General features: G+C 39.4%; 1 protein-coding gene across 2 annotated transcripts in view; it reads left to right on the forward strand.

The window, feature by feature from the left end:
- The window catches only part of Prp3 (pre-mRNA processing factor 3), a 78,608-nt gene extending 60,268 nt beyond the window's left edge, over positions 1 to 18,340 (forward strand). For both annotated transcript variants that reach the window (XM_070099401.1, XM_070099402.1), the window contains 4 exons: positions 10,244 to 10,458; positions 11,073 to 11,219; positions 14,885 to 14,999; positions 17,056 to 18,340. In XM_070099401.1, the coding sequence (XP_069955502.1) occupies positions 10,244 to 10,458; positions 11,073 to 11,219; positions 14,885 to 14,999; positions 17,056 to 17,181 (603 nt within the window). In that variant the 3' untranslated portion in view covers positions 17,182 to 18,340. The remainder of the gene's footprint in view (positions 1 to 10,243; positions 10,459 to 11,072; positions 11,220 to 14,884; positions 15,000 to 17,055) is intronic.
- Positions 18,341 to 18,678: the final 338 nt, after the last annotated feature.

The following is an 18,678-nucleotide window of genomic DNA, read 5'->3' on the forward strand; positions in this document are numbered from 1 at the left end:
AAATCAGTAAGAGTGTCTTATGTCTCGAGATGCTATATTAATAATGATGATAATAATAAGAACTTGAGGCACATTAAATGTCGTATATTACGTTAATATACACATTTCCCTTAATAAGTCTATGATATTTTTTCAAAATTATGTAATAAACATGCTACCTAACATATAAACATGATAAATACATCCCACAGTAGAATAAATTAACATAAATATGAGATGTGGTAGTTAGACGACCTGTAGGAGTAATGGCAAGAATTGTGTTTTCTCTAGTCTATCATCAGAGAAAATGTGTACACTATAGTATTACTGGGGGTAACTGTAGAAAATTCTTCTTGTGTGCCTTCACCCAGAGCATCATTTCTTCTAAAAATGGCATTACATGAGAATTGGAGTGTTACTCTTTATTTATTCTGCTGTATCAACATGGAAACATCTTGTACACAATGTAAAGTGTTTTTTTTTTTTTTTTTTAAACAAGTCGGCCACTCCCACCGAGGCAGGGTGACCCAAAAAGAAAGAAAATCCCCAAAAAGAAAATACTTTCATCATCATTCAACATTTTCACCTTACTCATGCATAATCACTGTCAATATCCCAGACCCCTCCTTTAACGCTTAAACTGTCCTAACGTAGATCTACGATTTTTTTACACAAGAAAGCATGTAAAATCGAACATAGATCTACGTTCGGAGTGCTACGCAAGTGAACGTAAATCTACATTTGGACAACTTAAGGGATAAAATGCAGGCATTGTACTTCCCATTTCCAGTACTCAATCCAGCTAAATCTATAGTAACCGGTTTCTCTGAATCCCTTCACTATATATTACCCTGCTCACACTCCAACAGCTTGTCAGGTCTGAAAAACAATTCGTCTCCATTTACTCCTATCTAACACGCTCACACATGCTTGCTTGAAGTCCTAGCCCCTCGCCCACAAAACCTCCTTTACCCCCTCCCTCCAACCTTTTCGAGGATGACCCTTACCCTTCCTTTCCCTACAGATTTATATGATCTCCAAGTCATTCTTCTTTGATCTATTCTCTCTAAATGATCAAACCACCTCAACAACCCTTCTTCAGCCCTCTGACTAATACTTTTAGTAACTCCACACCTCCTAATTTCCACACACTGAATTTTCTGCATAATATTTACACCACACGTTGCCCTTAGACTGGATATCTACACTGACTCCAGCCACCTCCTCGCTGCAGCACTTACAATCCAAGCTTCATGCCCATATACGCCCATATAAGAGTTTTGGTACCACTATGCTTTCATACATTCCCTTTTTTGTCTCCATAGATAACTTTTTTTTTGTCTCCACATATACCTCAATGCACCACTCACCTTTTTTTCTTCATCAATTCCATGGTTAACCTTTTTTTTTTTTTTTTTTTTTCAACAAGTCGGTCGTCTCCCACCGAGGCAGGGTGACCCAAAAAAAAGAAAGAAAATCCCCAAAAAGAAAATACTTTCATCATCATTCAACACTTTCACCACACTCACACATTATCACTGCTTTTGCAGAGGTGCTCAGAATACAACAGTTTAGAAGCATATACGTATAAAGATACACAACATATCCCTCCAAACTGCCAATATCCCAAACCCCTCCTTTAAAGTGCAGGCATTGTACTTCCCATTTCCAGGACTCAAGTCCGACTATATGAAAATAACCGGTTTCCCTGAATCCCTTCACTAAATATTACCCTGCTCACACTCCAACAGATCGTCAGGTCCCAAGTATCATTCGTCTCCATTCACTCCTATCTAACACGCTCATGCACGCTTGCTGGAAGTCCAAGCCCCTCGCCCACAAAACCTCCTTTACCCCGTCTTTCCAACCCTTTCGAGGACGACCCCTACCTCTCTTTCCTTCCCCTATAGATTTATATGCTTTCCATGTCATTCTACTTTGATCCATTCTCTCTAAATGACCAAACCACCTCAACAACCCCTCTTCTGCCCTCTGACTAATGCTTTTATTAACTCCACACCTTCTCCTAATTTCCACACTCCGAATTTTCTGCATAATATTTACACCACACATTGCCCTTAGACAGGACATCTCCACTGCCTCCAACCGTCTCCTCGCTGCTGCATTTACCACCCAAGCTTCACATCCATATAAGAGTGTTGGTACTACTATACTTTCATACATTCCCTTCTTTGCCTCCATAGATAACGTTTTTTGACTCCACATATACCTCAACGCACCACTCACCTTTTTTCCCTCATCAATTCTATGATTAACCTCATCCTTCATAAATCCATCCGCCAACACGTCAACTCCCAAGTATCTGAAAACATTCACTTCTTCCATACTCCTCCTCCCCAATTTGATATCCAATTTTTCTTTATCTAAATCATTTGATACCCTCATCACCTTACTCTTTTCTATGTTCACTTTCAACTTTCTACCTTTACACACATTCTCAAACTCATCCACTAACCTTTGCAATTTTTCTTTAGAATCTCCCATAAGCACAGTATCATCAGCAAAAAGTAACTGTGTCAATTCCCATTTTGAATTTGATTCCCCATAATTTAATCCCACCCCTCTCTCGAACACCCTAGCATTTACTTCTTTTACAACCCCATCTATAAATATATTAAACAACCATGGTGACATTACACATCCCTGTCTAAGACCTACTTTTACCGGGAAGTATTCTCCCTCTCTTCTACACACCCTAACCTGAGCCTCACTATCCTCATAAAAGCTCTTTACAGCATTTAGTAACTTACCACCTATTCCATAAACTTGCAGCATCTGCCACATTGCTCCTCTATCCACTCTATCATATGCCTTTTCTAAATCCATAAATGCAATAAAAACTTCCCTACCTTTATCTAAATACTGTTCACATATATGCTTCAATGTAAACACTTGATCTACACATCCCCTACCCACTCTGAAGCCTCCTTGCTCATCCGCAATTCTACATTCTGTCTTACCTCTAATTCTTTCAATTATAACCACCGTATACTTTTCCTGGTATACTCAGTAAACTTATTCCTCTATAATTTTTACAATCTCTTTTGTCCCCTTTCCCTTTATATAAAGGGACTATACATGCTCTCTGCCAATCCCTAGGTACCTTCCCCTCTTTCATACATTTATTAAACAAAAGTACCAACCACTCCAACACTATATCCCCCCCTGCTTTTAACATTTCTGTCATGACCCCATCAGTTCCAGCTGCTTTCCCCCTTTCATTCTACGTAATGCCTCACGTACCTCCACCACACTTACATTCTGCTCTTCTTCACTCCTAAAAGATGGTATACCTCCCTGGCCAGTGCATGAAATTACCGCCTCCCTTTCTTCCTCAACATTTAAAAGTTCCTCAAAATATTCTCGCCATCTACCTAATACCTCCCTCTCCCCATCTACTAACTCCCCTACTCTGTTTTTAACGGACAAATCCATACTTTCCCTAGGCTTTCTTAACTTGTTTAACTCACTCCAAAATTTTTTCTTATTTTCATTAAAATTTCTTGACAGTGCCTCTCCCACTATTTCATCTGCTCTCCTTTTGCACTCTCTCACCACTCTCTTCACCTTTCTTTTACTCTCCATATACTCTGCTCTTCTTATAACACTTCTGCTTTGTAAAAACCTCTCATAAGCTACCTTTTTCTCTTTTATCACACCCTTTACTTCATCATTCCACCAATCACTCCTCTTTCCTCCTGCCCCCACCCTCCTATAACCACAAACTTCTGCCCCACATTCTAATACTGCATTTTTAAAACTATTCCAACCCTCTTCAACCCCCCCACTACTCATCTTTGCACTAGCCCACCTTTCTGTCAATAGTCGCTTATATCTCGCCCGAACTTCCTCCTCCCTTAATTTATACACTTTCACCTCCCTCTTACTTTTTGTTGCCACCTTCCTCTTTTCCCATCTACCTCTTACTCTAACTGTAGCTACAACTAAATAATGATCTGATATATCAGTTGCCCCTCTATAAACATGTACATCCTGGAGCCTACTCATCAACCTTTTATCCACCAATACATAATCTAACAAACTACTTTCATTACGTGCTACATCATACCTTGTATATTTATTTATCCTCTTTTTCATAAAATATGTATTACTTATTACCAAATTTCTTTCTACACATAGCTCAATTAAAGGCTCCCTATTTACATTTACCCCTGGCACCCCAAATTTACCTACTACTCCCTCCATAACATTTTTACCCACTTGAGCATTGAAATCCCCAACCACCATTACTCTCACACTTGATTCAAAACTCCCCACGCATTCACTCAACATTTCCCAGAATCTCTCTCTCTCCTCTACACTTCTCTCTTCTCCAGGTGCATACACACTCACTATAACCCACTTTTCACATCCAATCTTTATTTTACTCCACATAATCCTTGAATTTATGCATTTGTAGTCCCTCTTTTCCTGCCATAGCTTATCCTTCAACATTATTGCTACTCTTTCTTTAGCTCTAACTCTATTTGAAACCCCTGACCTAATCCCATTTATTCCTCTCCATTGAAACTCTCCCACCCCCTTCAGCTTTGTTTCGCTTAAAGCCAGGACATCCAGTTTCTTCTCATTCATAACATCCACAATCATCTCTTAACCTTATCCTTCATAAACCCATCTGCTGACAAGTCAGCCCCCAAATATCTGAAAACATTTACTTCTTCCATACTCCCTCTCTCCAGTGTGATATCCAATTTTTCTTTATCTAAATCATTTGATACCCTCATCACCTTACTCTTATTTACATTCACTTTCAACTTTCTACCTTTACACACCCTCCCAAACTCATCTACTAACCTTTTCAACCTTTCTATAGAATCTCCCATAAGCACAGTATCATCAGCAAAAAGTAACTGTGTCAACTCCTATTTTGTGCTTGATTCCCCATAATTTAATCCCACTCCTCTCCCCAACACCCTAGCATTTACTTCTTTAACAACCCCGTCTATAAATATATTAAACAACCATGGTGACATTACACAACCCTGACTAAGACCGACTTTTACCGGGAAGTAATCTCCCTCTCTCCTACATACCCTAACCTGAGCCTCACTATACTCATAAATACCCTTTACAGCATTTAGTAATTTACTACTTATTCCATACACTTGCAGCATCTGCCACATTGCTTTCCTATCCACTCTATCATATGCCTTTTCTAAATCCATAAATGCAATGAAAACTTCCCCGCCTTTATCTAAATACTGTTCACATATATGCTTCAATGTAAACACTTGATCAACATATCCCCTACCCACTCTAAAGCCTCCTTGCTCAATCTGCAATCCTACTCTCTGTCTTACCTCTAATTCTTTCAATAATAACCCTACCGTACACTTTTCCTGGTATACTCAGTAAACTTATTCCCCTATAATTTTTACAATCTCTTTTGTCCCCCTTTCCTTTATATAAAGGAACTATACATGCTCTCTGCCACTCCCTAGGTACCTTCCCCTCTTTCATACATTTATTAAACAAAAACACCAACCACTCGAACACTATATCCCCCTCCCCCCCATGCTTTTAACATTTCATGATCCCGTCAGTTTCAACTGCTTTACCCCCTTTCATTCTACGTAATGCCTCACGCACCTTCCCCACACTCACATCCTGCTATTCTTCACTCCTAAAAGATGGTATACCTCCCTGGCCAGTGCATGAAATTACCGCCTCTCTTTCTTCGTCGACATTTAAAAGTTCCTCAAAATATTCCCGCCATCTACCCAATACCTCCATCTCCCCATCTACTAACTCTCCTACTCTGTTTTTAACTGACAAGTCCATTTGTTCTCTAGGCTTTCTTAACTTGTTTATCTCACTCTAAAATTTTTTCTTGTTTTCAGCAAAATTTCTTGCCAGTGCCTCTCCCACTCTTTCATCTGCTCTCCTTTTGCATTCTCTCACCACTCTCTTCACCTTTCTTTTGCTCTCCATGTACTCTGCTCTTCTTGCAACACTTATGCTTTGTAGAAACCTCTCATAAGCTACCTTTTTCTCTTTTATCACACTCTTTAATTCATCATTCCACCAGTCACTCCTCTTTTGTCCTGCATCCACCCTCCTATAACCACAAACTTCTGCCCTACTTTCTAAAACTGCATTTTTAAAACTATCCCAACCCTTTTCAACCCCCACCTCCCCCACTACTCATACTTACATTAGCCCACCTTTCTGCTAGTAGTTGCTTATATCTTACCCTAACTTCCTCCTCTCTTAGTTTATACACTTTCACCTCTCTCTTACTTGTTGTTGCCATTTTCCTTTTGTCCCATCTACCTCTTACTCTCACTGTAGCTACGACTAAATATTTATTATTATTAACACATTGGCCGATTCCCACCATGGCAGGGTGGCAGGAAAAAGAAAAACTTTCATCATCATTCACTCCATCACTGTCTTGCCAGAGGAGTGCTTTACACTACATTTATAAAACTGCAACATAACACCCCTCCTTCAGAGTGTAGACACTGTACTTCCCATCTCCAGGACTCAAGTCCAGCCTGCCGGTTTCCCTGAATCCTTTCATAAATGTTGCTTTTCTCACACTCCAACAGCACATCAAGTATTAAAAACCATTTGTCTACATTCACTCCTATCAGATACGCTCATGCACACTTGCCGGAAGTCCAAGCCCCTCTCACACAAAACCTCCTTTACCCCCTTCCTCCAGCCCTTCCTAGGCCGACCCCTACCCCCGCTTCCCTCCACTACAGATTTATACACTCTCAAAGTCATTTTGTTTTGTTCCATTCTCTCTACATGCCCGAACCACCTCAACAACCCCTCCTCAGCCCTCTGGATAAAGTATTTTCTTTTTGGGGATTTTCTTTCTCTTTGGGTCACCCTGCCTCAGTGGGAGACGGCCGACTTGTTGGAAAAAAAAAAAATATGATTTTTCTTTCTGTATTTTTCTCTCTGTATGATAATGAGCCTGATTCAGGGCCAGGCTTGTTATCATATAGAAGTGACGAGTTTCAAGAGTCTCTGTACTCTTGGAACCCGGCCATGGCCCAGGCTCGTTCTGGAGGAAGAAAATAATTGACAACCATTATGGGTATCCCGTTTTGGTCATCACCTTAAGATGATTCCATTGTCTAATACCCTAAATATTTCATTACGCATTTCTTTGTTATGAAAAATATTTTGTTTTTAACCAGTTTGGTATTATAGTGGATTGATTTTTATATGTAACTGATTTGAAGTACATATTTACCTTTATGAATGTGTAAATTCAAGAATTATGTGGATTAAAGTAAAGGTTGGATGCGAGAAGTGGGTCATAATAAGCGTGTATGCACCTGGAGAAGAGAGGAATGCAGAGGAGAGAGAGAGATTTTGGGAGATGTTAAGTGAATGTATAGGAGCCTTTGAACCAAGTGAGAGAGTAATTGTGGTAGGGGACTTGAATGCTAAAGTAGGAGAAACTTTTAGAGAGGGTGTGGTAGGTAAGTTTGGGGTGCCAGGTGTAAATGATAATGGGAGCCCTTTGATTGAACTTTGTATAGAAAGGGGTTTAGTTATAGGTAATACATATTTTAAGAAAAAGAGGATAAATAAGTATACACGATATGATGTAGGGCGAAATGACAGTAGTTTGTTGGATTATGTATTGGTAGATAAAAGACTGTTGAGTAGACTTCAGGATGTACATGTTTATAGAGGGGCCACAGATATATCAGATCACTTTCTAGTTGTAGCTACACTGAGAGTAAAAGGTAGATGGGATACAAGGAGAATAGAAGCATCAGGGAAGAGAGAGGTGAAGGTTTATAAACTAAAAGAGGAGGCAGTTAGGGTAAGATATAAACAGCTATTGGAGGATAGATGGGCTAATGAGAGCATAGGCAATGGGGTCGAAGAGGTATGGGGTAGGTTTAAAAATGTAGTGTTAGAGTGTTCAGCAGAAGTTTGTGGTTACAGGAAAGTGGGTGCAGGAGGGAAGAGGAGCGATTGGTGGAATGATGATGTAAAGAGAGTAGTAAGGGAGAAAAAGTTAGCATATGAGAAGTTTTTACAAAGTAGAAGTGATGCAAGGAGGGAAGAGTATATGGAGAAAAAGAGAGAAGTTAAGAGAGTGGTGAAGCAATGTAAAAAGAGAGCAAATGAGAGAGTGGGTGAGATGTTATCAACAAATTTTGTTGAAAATAAGAAAAAGTTTTGGAGTGAGATTAACAAGTTAAGAAAGCCTAGAGAACAAATGGATTTGTCAGTTAAAAATAGGAGAGGAGAGTTATTAAATGGAGAGGTAGAGGTATTGGGAAGATGGAAGGAATATTTTGAGGAATTGTTAAATGTTGATGAAGATAGGGAAGCTGTGATTTCGTGTATAGGGCAAGGAGGAATAACATCTTGTAGGAGTGAGGAAGAGCCAGTTGTGAGTGTGGGGGAAGTTCGTGAGGCAGTAGGTAAAATGAAAGGGGGTAAGGCAGCCGGGATTGATGGGATAAAGATAGAAATGTTAAAAGCAGGTGGGGATATAGTTTTGGAGTGGTTGGTGCAATTATTTAATAAATGTATGGAAGAGGGTAAGGTACCTAGGGATTGGCAGAGAGCATGCATAGTTCCTTTGTATAAAGGCAAAGGGGATAAAAGAGAGTGCAAAAATTATAGGGGGATAAGTCTGTTGAGTGTACCTGGTAAAGTGTATGGTAGAGTTATAATTGAAAGAATTAAGAGTAAGACGGAGAATAGGATAGCAGATGAACAAGGAGGCTTTAGGAAAGGTAGGGGGTGTGTGGACCAGGTGTTTACAGTGAAACATATAAGTGAACAGTATTTAGATAAGGCTAAAGAGGTCTTTGTGGCATTTATGGATTTGGAAAAGGCGTATGACAGGGTGGATAGGGGGGCAATGTGGCAGATGTTGCAAGTGTATGGTGTAGGAGGTAGGTTACTGAAAGCAGTGAAGAGTTTTTACGAGGATAGTGAGGCTCAAGTTAGAGTATGTAGGAAAGAGGGAAATTTTTTCCCAGTAAAAGTAGGCCTTAGACAAGGATGTGTGATGTCACCGTGGTTGTTTAATATATTTATAGATGGGGTTGTAAGAGAAGTAAATGCGAGGGTCTTGGCAAGAGGCGTGGAGTTAAAAGATAAAGAATCACACACAAAGTGGGAGTTGTCACAGCTGCTCTTTGCCGATGACACTGTGCTCTTGGGAGATTCTGAAGAGAAGTTGCAGAGATTGGTGGATGAATTTGGTAGGGTGTGCAAAAGAAGAAAATTAAAGGTGAATACAGGAAAGAGTAAGGTTATGAGGATAACAAAAAGATTAGGTGATGAAAGATTGAATATCAGATTGGAGGGAGAGAGTATGGAGGAGGTGAACGTATTCAGATATTTGGGAGTGGACGTGTCAGCGGATGGGTCTATGAAAGATGAGGTGAATCATAGAATTGATGAGGGAAAAAGAGTGAGTGGTGCACTTAGGAGTCTGTGGAGACAAAGAACTTTGTCCTTGGAGGCAAAGAGGGGAATGTATGAGAGTATAGTTTTACCAACGCTCTTATATGGGTGTGAAGCGTGGGTGATGAATGTTGCAGCGAGGAGAAGGCTGGAGGCAGTGGAGATGTCATGTCTGAGGGCAATGTGTGGTGTGAATATAATGCAGAGAATTCGTAGTTTGGAAGTTAGGAGGAGGTGCGGGATTACCAAAACTGTTGTCCAGAGGGCTGAGGAAGGGTTGTTGAGGTGGTTCGGACATGTAGAGAGAATGGAGCGAAACAGAATGACTTCAAGAGTGTATCAGTCTGTAGTGGAAGGAAGGCGGGGTAGGGGTCGGCCTAGGAAGGGTTGGAGGGAGGGGGTAAAGGAGGTTTTGTGTGCGAGGGGCTTGGACTTCCAGCAGGCATGCGTGAGCGTGTTTGATAGGAGTGAATGGAGACAAATGGTTTTTAATACTTGACGTGCTGTTGGAGTGTGAGCAAAGTAACATTTATGAAGGGATTCAGGGAAACCGGCAGGCCGGACTTGAGTCTTGGAGATGGGAAGTACAGTGCCTGCACTCTGAAGGAGGGGTGTTAATGTTGCAGTTTAAAAACTGTAGTGTAAAGCACCCTTCTGGCAAGACAGTGATGGAGTGAATGATGGTGAAAGTTTTTCTTTTTCGGGCCACCCTGCCTTGGTGGGAATCGGCCGGTGTGATAATAAAAAAAAAAAAATAAAAATTTACCTTGCTAATTTATGAAATTCTCGATAAAAGATAATTATAGTTAAAAATATCTTGCAGGTACGAATGGCTAATTTAATGAGGGTTTTAGGAACGGAAGCAGTGTTAGACCCTACAAAAATGGAAAAGCACGTGCGTGAACAGATGGCTAAGAGACTTAAAGCCCACCAGGATGCTAATGCTGCACGCAAACTTACACCTGAACAGCTAAGAGAAAAGAAAGTTCGTAAAATTAAAGAGGACACCAGTACAGGGATTCATGTTGCTGTATATAAGTGAGTAGTGAGCTGTTAATTTCTACTTGTATGAAAGTTGATTTATGTATGACTATGAGGAACATGTATATTATCTAGATTTGACTTCTGGTGACAGGTACAGGTCCACATCCCTTTATCTGAAATTCTGAAATTCAAAAAGTTCCGAAAACTGAAGTCTCTTCATGGAGTGTGGAGCGTCAGTCATCTCCATGCTGGGTCATGCCGCTATGTGGCGGCGTTGAAAATCATTCTGAAATTCGAAACAATACAGGCCCCAAGGGTTTAGGATAAAGAGATGTGCACCTGTAATAATGCTTGCACTAAAGGATGGTTGGGGATGTTGCAGTTCTGCTAACAAAAGGTATAGTGCTTGCACTTTGAAGGAGAGAGAGGGTTGTTTTATTTCTGGAGATGGCAAGTGCAGTACATGTATTCTGAAGAAGGGTTCAGGTGCTGTGGTTCAGAGGGTCATTGAAAGTGTGATGTCTGTAAACTTCTGGCAAGACATCTGTTGGGTGAGTGATGATGAATGTGTTCCTTTTTGAGTTGATTATGTTGGTGCAAAATGGGTGGTGTGGTAAAAATAAATACGTATAATGTTAACAAAGCAAATGTTATTATTTCTTCCTCAGGGTGACAGATTTCTCCAATGGTTCACATAAGTTCAAGGTTGAAACAAATGCAAAACAACTTTTCCTCACTGGTACTGTAGTCCTTTTTAAGGACATTAATGTTGTTGTAGTTGAAGGAGGTCCAAAACAGCAGAAGAAGTATAAGAGGTAAGTTAAAAGTGAGTGCTGAAAAGGCATAAACAAAATGTGAGTTATGTCACAGTTACTTGGCAGATGATATGGTTCTTTTGGGAGATTCTGGAGAGAAGTTGCAAATATTGAAAGAATTTGAGAGAGTTTGTAAAAGGAGTAAATTAAAAGAGAGTATAGGAGAAGTAAGGTAATAAGAAAGACAAAGGCAATGAAAGGTTGGATATCAGATTGGAGGGAGGGAGTGTGAAGGAAGTAAGTCTTCGAATATTTGTGAATGGACCTATCAGCAGATAGGTCTATGAAGGAAGAGGTAACCAATAGAATAGGAGTGGGAAGGGAAAAGGTGAGTTATGTATTAAGGCATCTGTGGAGAGAAAGAATTTTATCCATGAACGCAAAAGAGTAAAATGTGCCTGAGTACGTATAGCTGTACCAAAACTGTTACATTGGCATAAAGTATGAGTTATAAATGTTGCACCAAGCAGAATGGTGGAGGCATTGCAGTTTGGGGGTAATGTGTAGTGTAAATATTATGTAGAGAATTAGGAGTGTCCTAGGTAGTTGGTTGGTAGACAGCAACCATCCAGGGAGGTACTACCATCCTGCCAAGTGAGTGTAAAACAAAAGCCTGTACTTGTTTTACATGATGGTAGGATTGCTGGTGTCTTTTTTTGTCTCACAAAAATACAAAATTTCAGGTACATCTTGCTGCTTCTACTTAAACTAGGTCACACTACGCATGCATGTTTTTTTTTTTTTTTTTTTTCAACAAGTCGGTCGTCTCCCACCGAGGCAGGGTGACCCAAAAAAGAAAGAAAATCCCCAAAAAGAAAATACTTTAAAAAGTAACAAAAGTACCAACCACTCCAACACTATATCTTCCCCCTGCTTTTAACATTTCTTTCATGATCCCATCAGTTCCAGCTGCTTTACCCCTTTTCATTCTACGTAATGCCTCGGGTACCTCCCCCACACTTACATTCTGCTCTTCTTCACTCCTAAAAGATGGTGTACCTCCCTGACCAGTGCTTGAAATTACTTCCTCCTTTCTTCCTAAACATTTAAAAGTTCCTCAAAATATTCTCGCCATCTACCTAATACCTCCCTCTCCCCATCTACTAACTCCCCTACTCTGTTTTTAACTGACAAATCCATACTATCCCTAGGCTTTCTTAACTTGTTTAACTCACTCTAAAATTTTTTCTTATTTTCATTAAAATTTCTTGACAGTGTCTCTCCCACTCTATCATCTGCTCTCCTTTTGCACTCTCTCACCACTCTCTTCACCTTTCTTTTACTCTCCATATACTCTGCTCTTCTTATAACACTTCTTCTTTGTAAAAACCTCTCATAAGCTAACTTTTTCTCTTTTATCACACCCTTTACTTCATCATTCCACCAATCACTCCTCTTTCTTCCTGCCCCCACCCTCCCATAACCACAAACTTCTGCCCCACATTCTAATACTGCATTTTTAACACTATTCCAACCCTCTTCAACCCCCCCACTACTCATCTTTGCACTAGCCCACCTTTCTGCCAATAGTCGCTTATATCTCGCCCGAACTTCCTCCTCCCTTAGTTTATACACTTTCACCTCCCTCTTACTTGTTGTTGCCACCTTCCTCTTTTCCCATCTACCACTTACTCTAACTGTAGCTACAACTAAATAATGATCCGATATATCAGTTGCCCCTCTATAAACATGTACATCCTGGAGCCTACCCATCAACCTTTTATCCACCAATACATAATCTAACAAACTACTTTCATTACGTGCTACATCATACCTTGTATATTTATTTATCCTCTTTTTCATAAAATATGTATTACTTATTACCAAATCTCTTTCTACACATAGCTCAATTAAAGGCTCCCCATTTACATTTACCCCTGGCACCCCAAATTTACCTACTACTCCCTCCATAACATTTTTACCCACTTTAGCATTGAAATCCCCAACCACCATTACTCTCACACTTGATTCAAAACTCCCCACGCATTCACTCAACATTTCCCAAAATCTCTCTCTCTCCTCTACACTTGTTTCTTCTCCAGGTGCATACACGCTTACTATAACCCACTTTTCACATCCAATCTTTATTTTACTCCACATAATTCTTGAATTAATACATTTATAGTCCCTCTTTTCCTGCCATAGTTTATCCTTCAACATTTTTGCTACTCCTTCTTTAGCTCTAACTCTATATGAAACCCCTGACCTAATCCCATTTATTCCTGTCCATTGAAACTCTCCCAGCCCCTTCAGTTTTGTTTCACTTAAAGCCAGGACATCCAGCTTCTCCTCATTCATAACATCCACAATCATCTCTTTCTTATCATCCACGCACATTCAGACTTCCCACTTTGACAATTTTCTTCTTCTTATTCTTTTTAGTAATCTTTACAGGAAAAGGGGTTGCTAGCCCATTTTTCCCGGCATTTTAGTTGACTTTTACAACACGCATGGCTTACGGAGGAAAGATTCTTATTCCACTTCCCCATGGATATAAAAGGAAAAGTAATAAGACCAAGAACTATTAAGATAAAATCAAAGAAAACTCAGATGAGTGTGTATAAATGAACGTGTACATGTATGTATAGTGTGACCTAAGTGTAAGTAGAAGTAGCAAGACATACCTGTAATCTTGCATATTTATGAGACAGACAAAAGACACCAGCAATCCTACCATCATGTAAAACAATTACAGGCTTTTGTTTTACATTCACTTGGCAGGACGGTAGTACCTCCCTGGGTGGTTGCTCTCTACCAACCTACTACCTATATATAGGTATATGTGGAGTCAAAAAAACATTATCTATGGAGGCAAAGAAGGGAATGTATGAAAGTATAGTAGTACCAATTCTCATATATGGGTGTGAAGCTTTGGTTGTGAATGCAGCAGCGAGGGGGCGGTTGGAGGCAGTGGAGATGTCCTGTCTAAGGGCAATGTGCGATTTAAATATTATGCAGAAAATTCGGAGTGTGGAAATTAGGAGGTGTGGAGTTAGTAAAAGTATTAGTCAGAGGGCTGAAAAGGGGTTGTTGAGGTGGTTTGGTCATTTAGAGAGAATGGATCAAAGTAGAATGACATGGAGAGCATTTAAATCTGTAGGAGAAGGAAGGCGGGGTAGGCATCGTCCTCGAAAAGGTTGGAAGGAAGGGGTAAGGGAGGTTTTGTGGGCGAGGGGCTTGGACTTCCAGCAGGCGTGCATGAGCGTGTTCGATAGTGAATGGAGACGAATGGTATTTGGGACCTGACGATCTGTTGGAGTGCGAGCAGGGTAATATTTAGTGAAGGGATTCAGGGAAACCGGTTATTTTTATATAGCCGGACTTGAGTCCTGGAAATGGGAAGTACAATGCCTGCACTCTAAAGGAGGGATTTCAGGATATTAGCAGTTTGGAAGGATATGTTGTGTATCTTTATACATATATGCTTCTAAACTGTTGTCTTCCGAGCACCTCTGCAAAAACAGTGATTATGTGTGAGTGAGGTGAAAGTGTTGAATGATGTTGAAAGTATTTTCTCTTTGGGGATTTTCTTTCTTTTTTGGGTCACCCTGCCTCGGTGGGAGACGGCCGACTTGTTGGGAAAAAAAAATTTAGATAATGCAGATGTTTTATAGAATCTAAGAAATTGTATGCATTTTGTAATATTAATACATAAAAAATTTCAGATTAATGATGGAGCGTATCAAATGGGCAGAAGAATCACGCTCAAAAGATGCAGATATTGACCCTAAATGTCAATTGGTTTGGGAGGGGACTACATCAGAAAGAAGCTTTGTTGAGGTAAGAACCTTTTATACCTTTATTAGCCAGACTTGAGTCCTGGAGGTGGGAAAGACATTGAGGGCATAGTGAAAGAGGCTTAGGAAAGTTGCAGTATGGAAGATCATTTTAATTTATATACTTAGTGTGTACTTCTGGTAAGATAGCTGTTGAATGAATGATGAAGGTTTCCATACTTTGGGTCACTATCTTGGTGAAAGATGGCAGGTGAGGCCATTTTTTTTTTTTTAACGAGTTATCACTACCCACCAAAATATAATGACTCGGGGGGGGGGGGGGGGGGGGGGGGGACTTTCATGTCTATTCGTTGTCTTTGTGTCTTCCAGTTTTGACCCACAGAATTGCAGCTCTCATTTTCATTAATCAGTTCCAGTACTTTTCAATCATCAAATTTCAGGCTTACCCGGAGATGAAGGTGCACCATTAAATTAATGGCAAGGGGAAGAATGATAACTTTCCCCTTACATAAGTTCATGTATCCTGTGGTTTGAATCAACTCAGACTAATGTTAATGTACTCTTTGGCTTGAACCAACTCAAATCAAGCAAGGCACCTATTTTCATTTCTCTTGGAGCATGACCCCTAAATTGAAAACTAACTGTAGGATAGTGTTCAAATTGTACCCTGCCCATCTACAGGTCTTCTATTGTGGTACTTGATTAGTCCTCCTGGCAACTACCCAACCACCACCTTGGCTAACTGTCACAGCCATCTTGGTTATTCCACCAGTGCACAAAGATTGGTAGTTCACCTGCTCAGGAATTCTGGGAAGGTTATGTACTGGGCTGCTGGTTACACTCAGGTTGGACAGTCATGGATCTGGTTCTGTCAGTTTACTGACTCCAAGGTTATGTCGGATTGACAATCTGGCATCCCTTGTCTGTAGATGATAACGGGTCTGAGTGCCTCCAGTGTGTAAATTAGACACGTGCAACACTTGGGTATTTTTAATAAGGAAACGTTTCGCCACACAGGTTGTAAATGCTGCAATAAGGAGGCGGTTGGAGGCAGTGGAGATGCCCTGTCTAAGGGCAATGTGTGGTGTAAATATCATGCAGAAAATTTCGAGTGTGGAAATTAGGAGAAGGTGTGGAGTTAATAAAAGTATTAGTCAGAGGGCTGAAGAGGGGTTGTTGAAGTGGTTTGGTCATTTAGAGAACTGGATCAAAGTAGAATGACATAGAGAGCATATAAATCTGTAGGGGAAGGAAGGTGGGGTAGGGGTCATCCTCGAAAAGGTTGGAGGGAGGGGGTAAAGGAGGTTTTGTGGACTTTCAGCAAGCGTGTGTGAGCGTGTTAGATAGGAGTGAATGGAGACTAATGGTTTTTGGGACCTGATGATCTGTTGGAGTGTGAGCAGGGTAATATTTAGTGAAATGATTCAGGGAAACTGGTTATTTTTATAGAACGACTTGAGTATTGGGAATGGGAAGTACAGTGCCTGCACTTTAAAGGAGGGGTTTGGGATATTGGCAGTTTGGAGGGATATGTTATATATCTTTATATGTATATGCTTCTAAACTGCTGTATCTGGGCACCTCTGCAAAAACAATGATTATGTGTGAGTGAGGTGAAAGTGTTGAATGATGATGAAAGTATTTTCTTTTTGGGTCACCCTGCCTCGGTGGGAAACGACCGGCTTGTTGAAAAAAAAAATTGTATTTTTTATTGATGTGTATTAAAATTATCATCTTTCTTAAAACCATGTTAAAAATCACTTAATCCTTTCACCTTATATTTTCTCTTATCAGTGGGAACTACTGATGAGGTTCTTTGAAAATCAACTTATAATTAATAAGCATTTTATACTGTTTCTTCTTTTCAAGAAGAGGTTCCTTAATGCTGGTTTACAGCTCTTGATTAAAGGAATTAGAGCTATTCTTCCCATTCTCAGATTAAACCTGACCCATGGTCGGGCTCTGGGAGTAGAAAGACTCAAAACTCATCAAAGGTACTCATCACCTTGCCCATTCCCTAGACACTGTATGACCCCTTACAGGTTTAGTGCTCCTTCATGAATATAATAATAATTTTTTTTTCTTTGTCTCTTTCACAGATGCAGTTCAAAGCCTGTCCTACAGAATCCTTTGCAAGGGATCACTTTAAAAAGCATGGGGTCGAACACTACTGGGATTTAGCATATGGGAAAAAAATTCTTGAAGAAGCTGATAGTGGTATTTGAAAGTGTGATTGCTAGTAATAGATTCAAGACATTCAGGAAAAGACATTATAAGTTTTATATTTGCCAAAACAACAATAGCTTTTTGAAGGATGACATGGTGTATTGCTGACAAGTATGAGGGCATAGAAAGAGGTTGGAAAGCAAGCTATTATTGTTGCAGTGAAACAATGTTGCAATAAAAGCTTGTTCAACAGTTTGTCATTTCTTGCTTCATACAATAGCTTTGGAAACTGAGCCTGGGGTTTGGCATTAAGTGTGGCCTACATACACTAGCATAACAGCATTAACAACAGTTGACAGTAATAGTGTTCCCTCTGTATGAAAATAATTCTCTTCCAGATATATGAGCTGAATTATTGAAATGTGTCTCAAAATACTACATTTTAAAATATGCAAAACACTTTTTAAGTTTAATATTACAATTTTAAATGAACATTGATGTGAAACTGTTAAAAAAAAAACTCGTTAGCCAAATCGCAATAGCAGAGTGGGCAATGAGCAAATTATTATTTACTCTGCAATGTTACATCTAAGGTTATTTGTGAATAATATTTGAGGACATACTCTTAAGCATCATTTTTTTTTTCTCAGTCTGTGTTGACACCTGGTACTCTGCTTAATGATGTTAAGTAATGAATAGTTTATTTAATTAAATTTTGAGAAAATCTTTTATCACTGAGTTTTTGTAGTCATTCAGTAATATAGAATAGAATTGGTTTCCAATATGAACTGTGGTTTGATCTACATCAGTAAAAGGTTTCAAAAATATGTTCTTAAGGAAAGGTGTTTGTAGAACTTAAGAGAGAGTGGCCAAGACTGTCATGTGAGCATGTAAGATAATTGTTGTCACTTGTGCTCTTGAAGAAAGGATCAGCTACTATAAGAAGTGTATATAATATTTTTTATAAATCTGTGATTTTAGCAGATAGCAAACATTTTGATAATACTTGCACAGTTTTGACTGCTATATATACGAAATTCTTTCTCAAAAATCTGTCTGTGAATTGAAATAAACATTCTTTACTCCATGCAGAAGAGAGGCCATAAAATAATGTCATTCATTTTACATTTTGATTTCATGTAAATTTTTTATACTTAAGAGCTGCTATGTATATATATTATTGTATAATGATAATTGGATAAAAAATTTTAATGGTTATGAATACTTTTGCTTTCAGCATGATTGGCCATTAAGTCTAAAAGGTTAGTATTTGGGAAACATACCAGTTGTAAACTTAGACAAATAATACTAACTGGATGTCTTGGTAAATGAATGAAAATATGTACAGTGGACCCTCGTTTTTCATAATTAATTCGTTCCAGAGAGTGTGACTGTTATCGAAATTGACGATTTGCGAATCCATTTTCCCCCATAAGAAATAATGTAAATCCAATTAATTCGTTCCAGACACCCACAAGTATCAAAAAACTATTTTTTTACCTTAAAGATAGATTTACATGCACAAAAAATGAACATTCAACATGACAGTTACCTTT

The sequence above is a fragment of the Cherax quadricarinatus genome, chromosome 67, assembly GCF_038502225.1.
Source record: "Cherax quadricarinatus isolate ZL_2023a chromosome 67, ASM3850222v1, whole genome shotgun sequence".
Taxonomy (NCBI): domain Eukaryota; kingdom Metazoa; phylum Arthropoda; class Malacostraca; order Decapoda; family Parastacidae; genus Cherax; species Cherax quadricarinatus.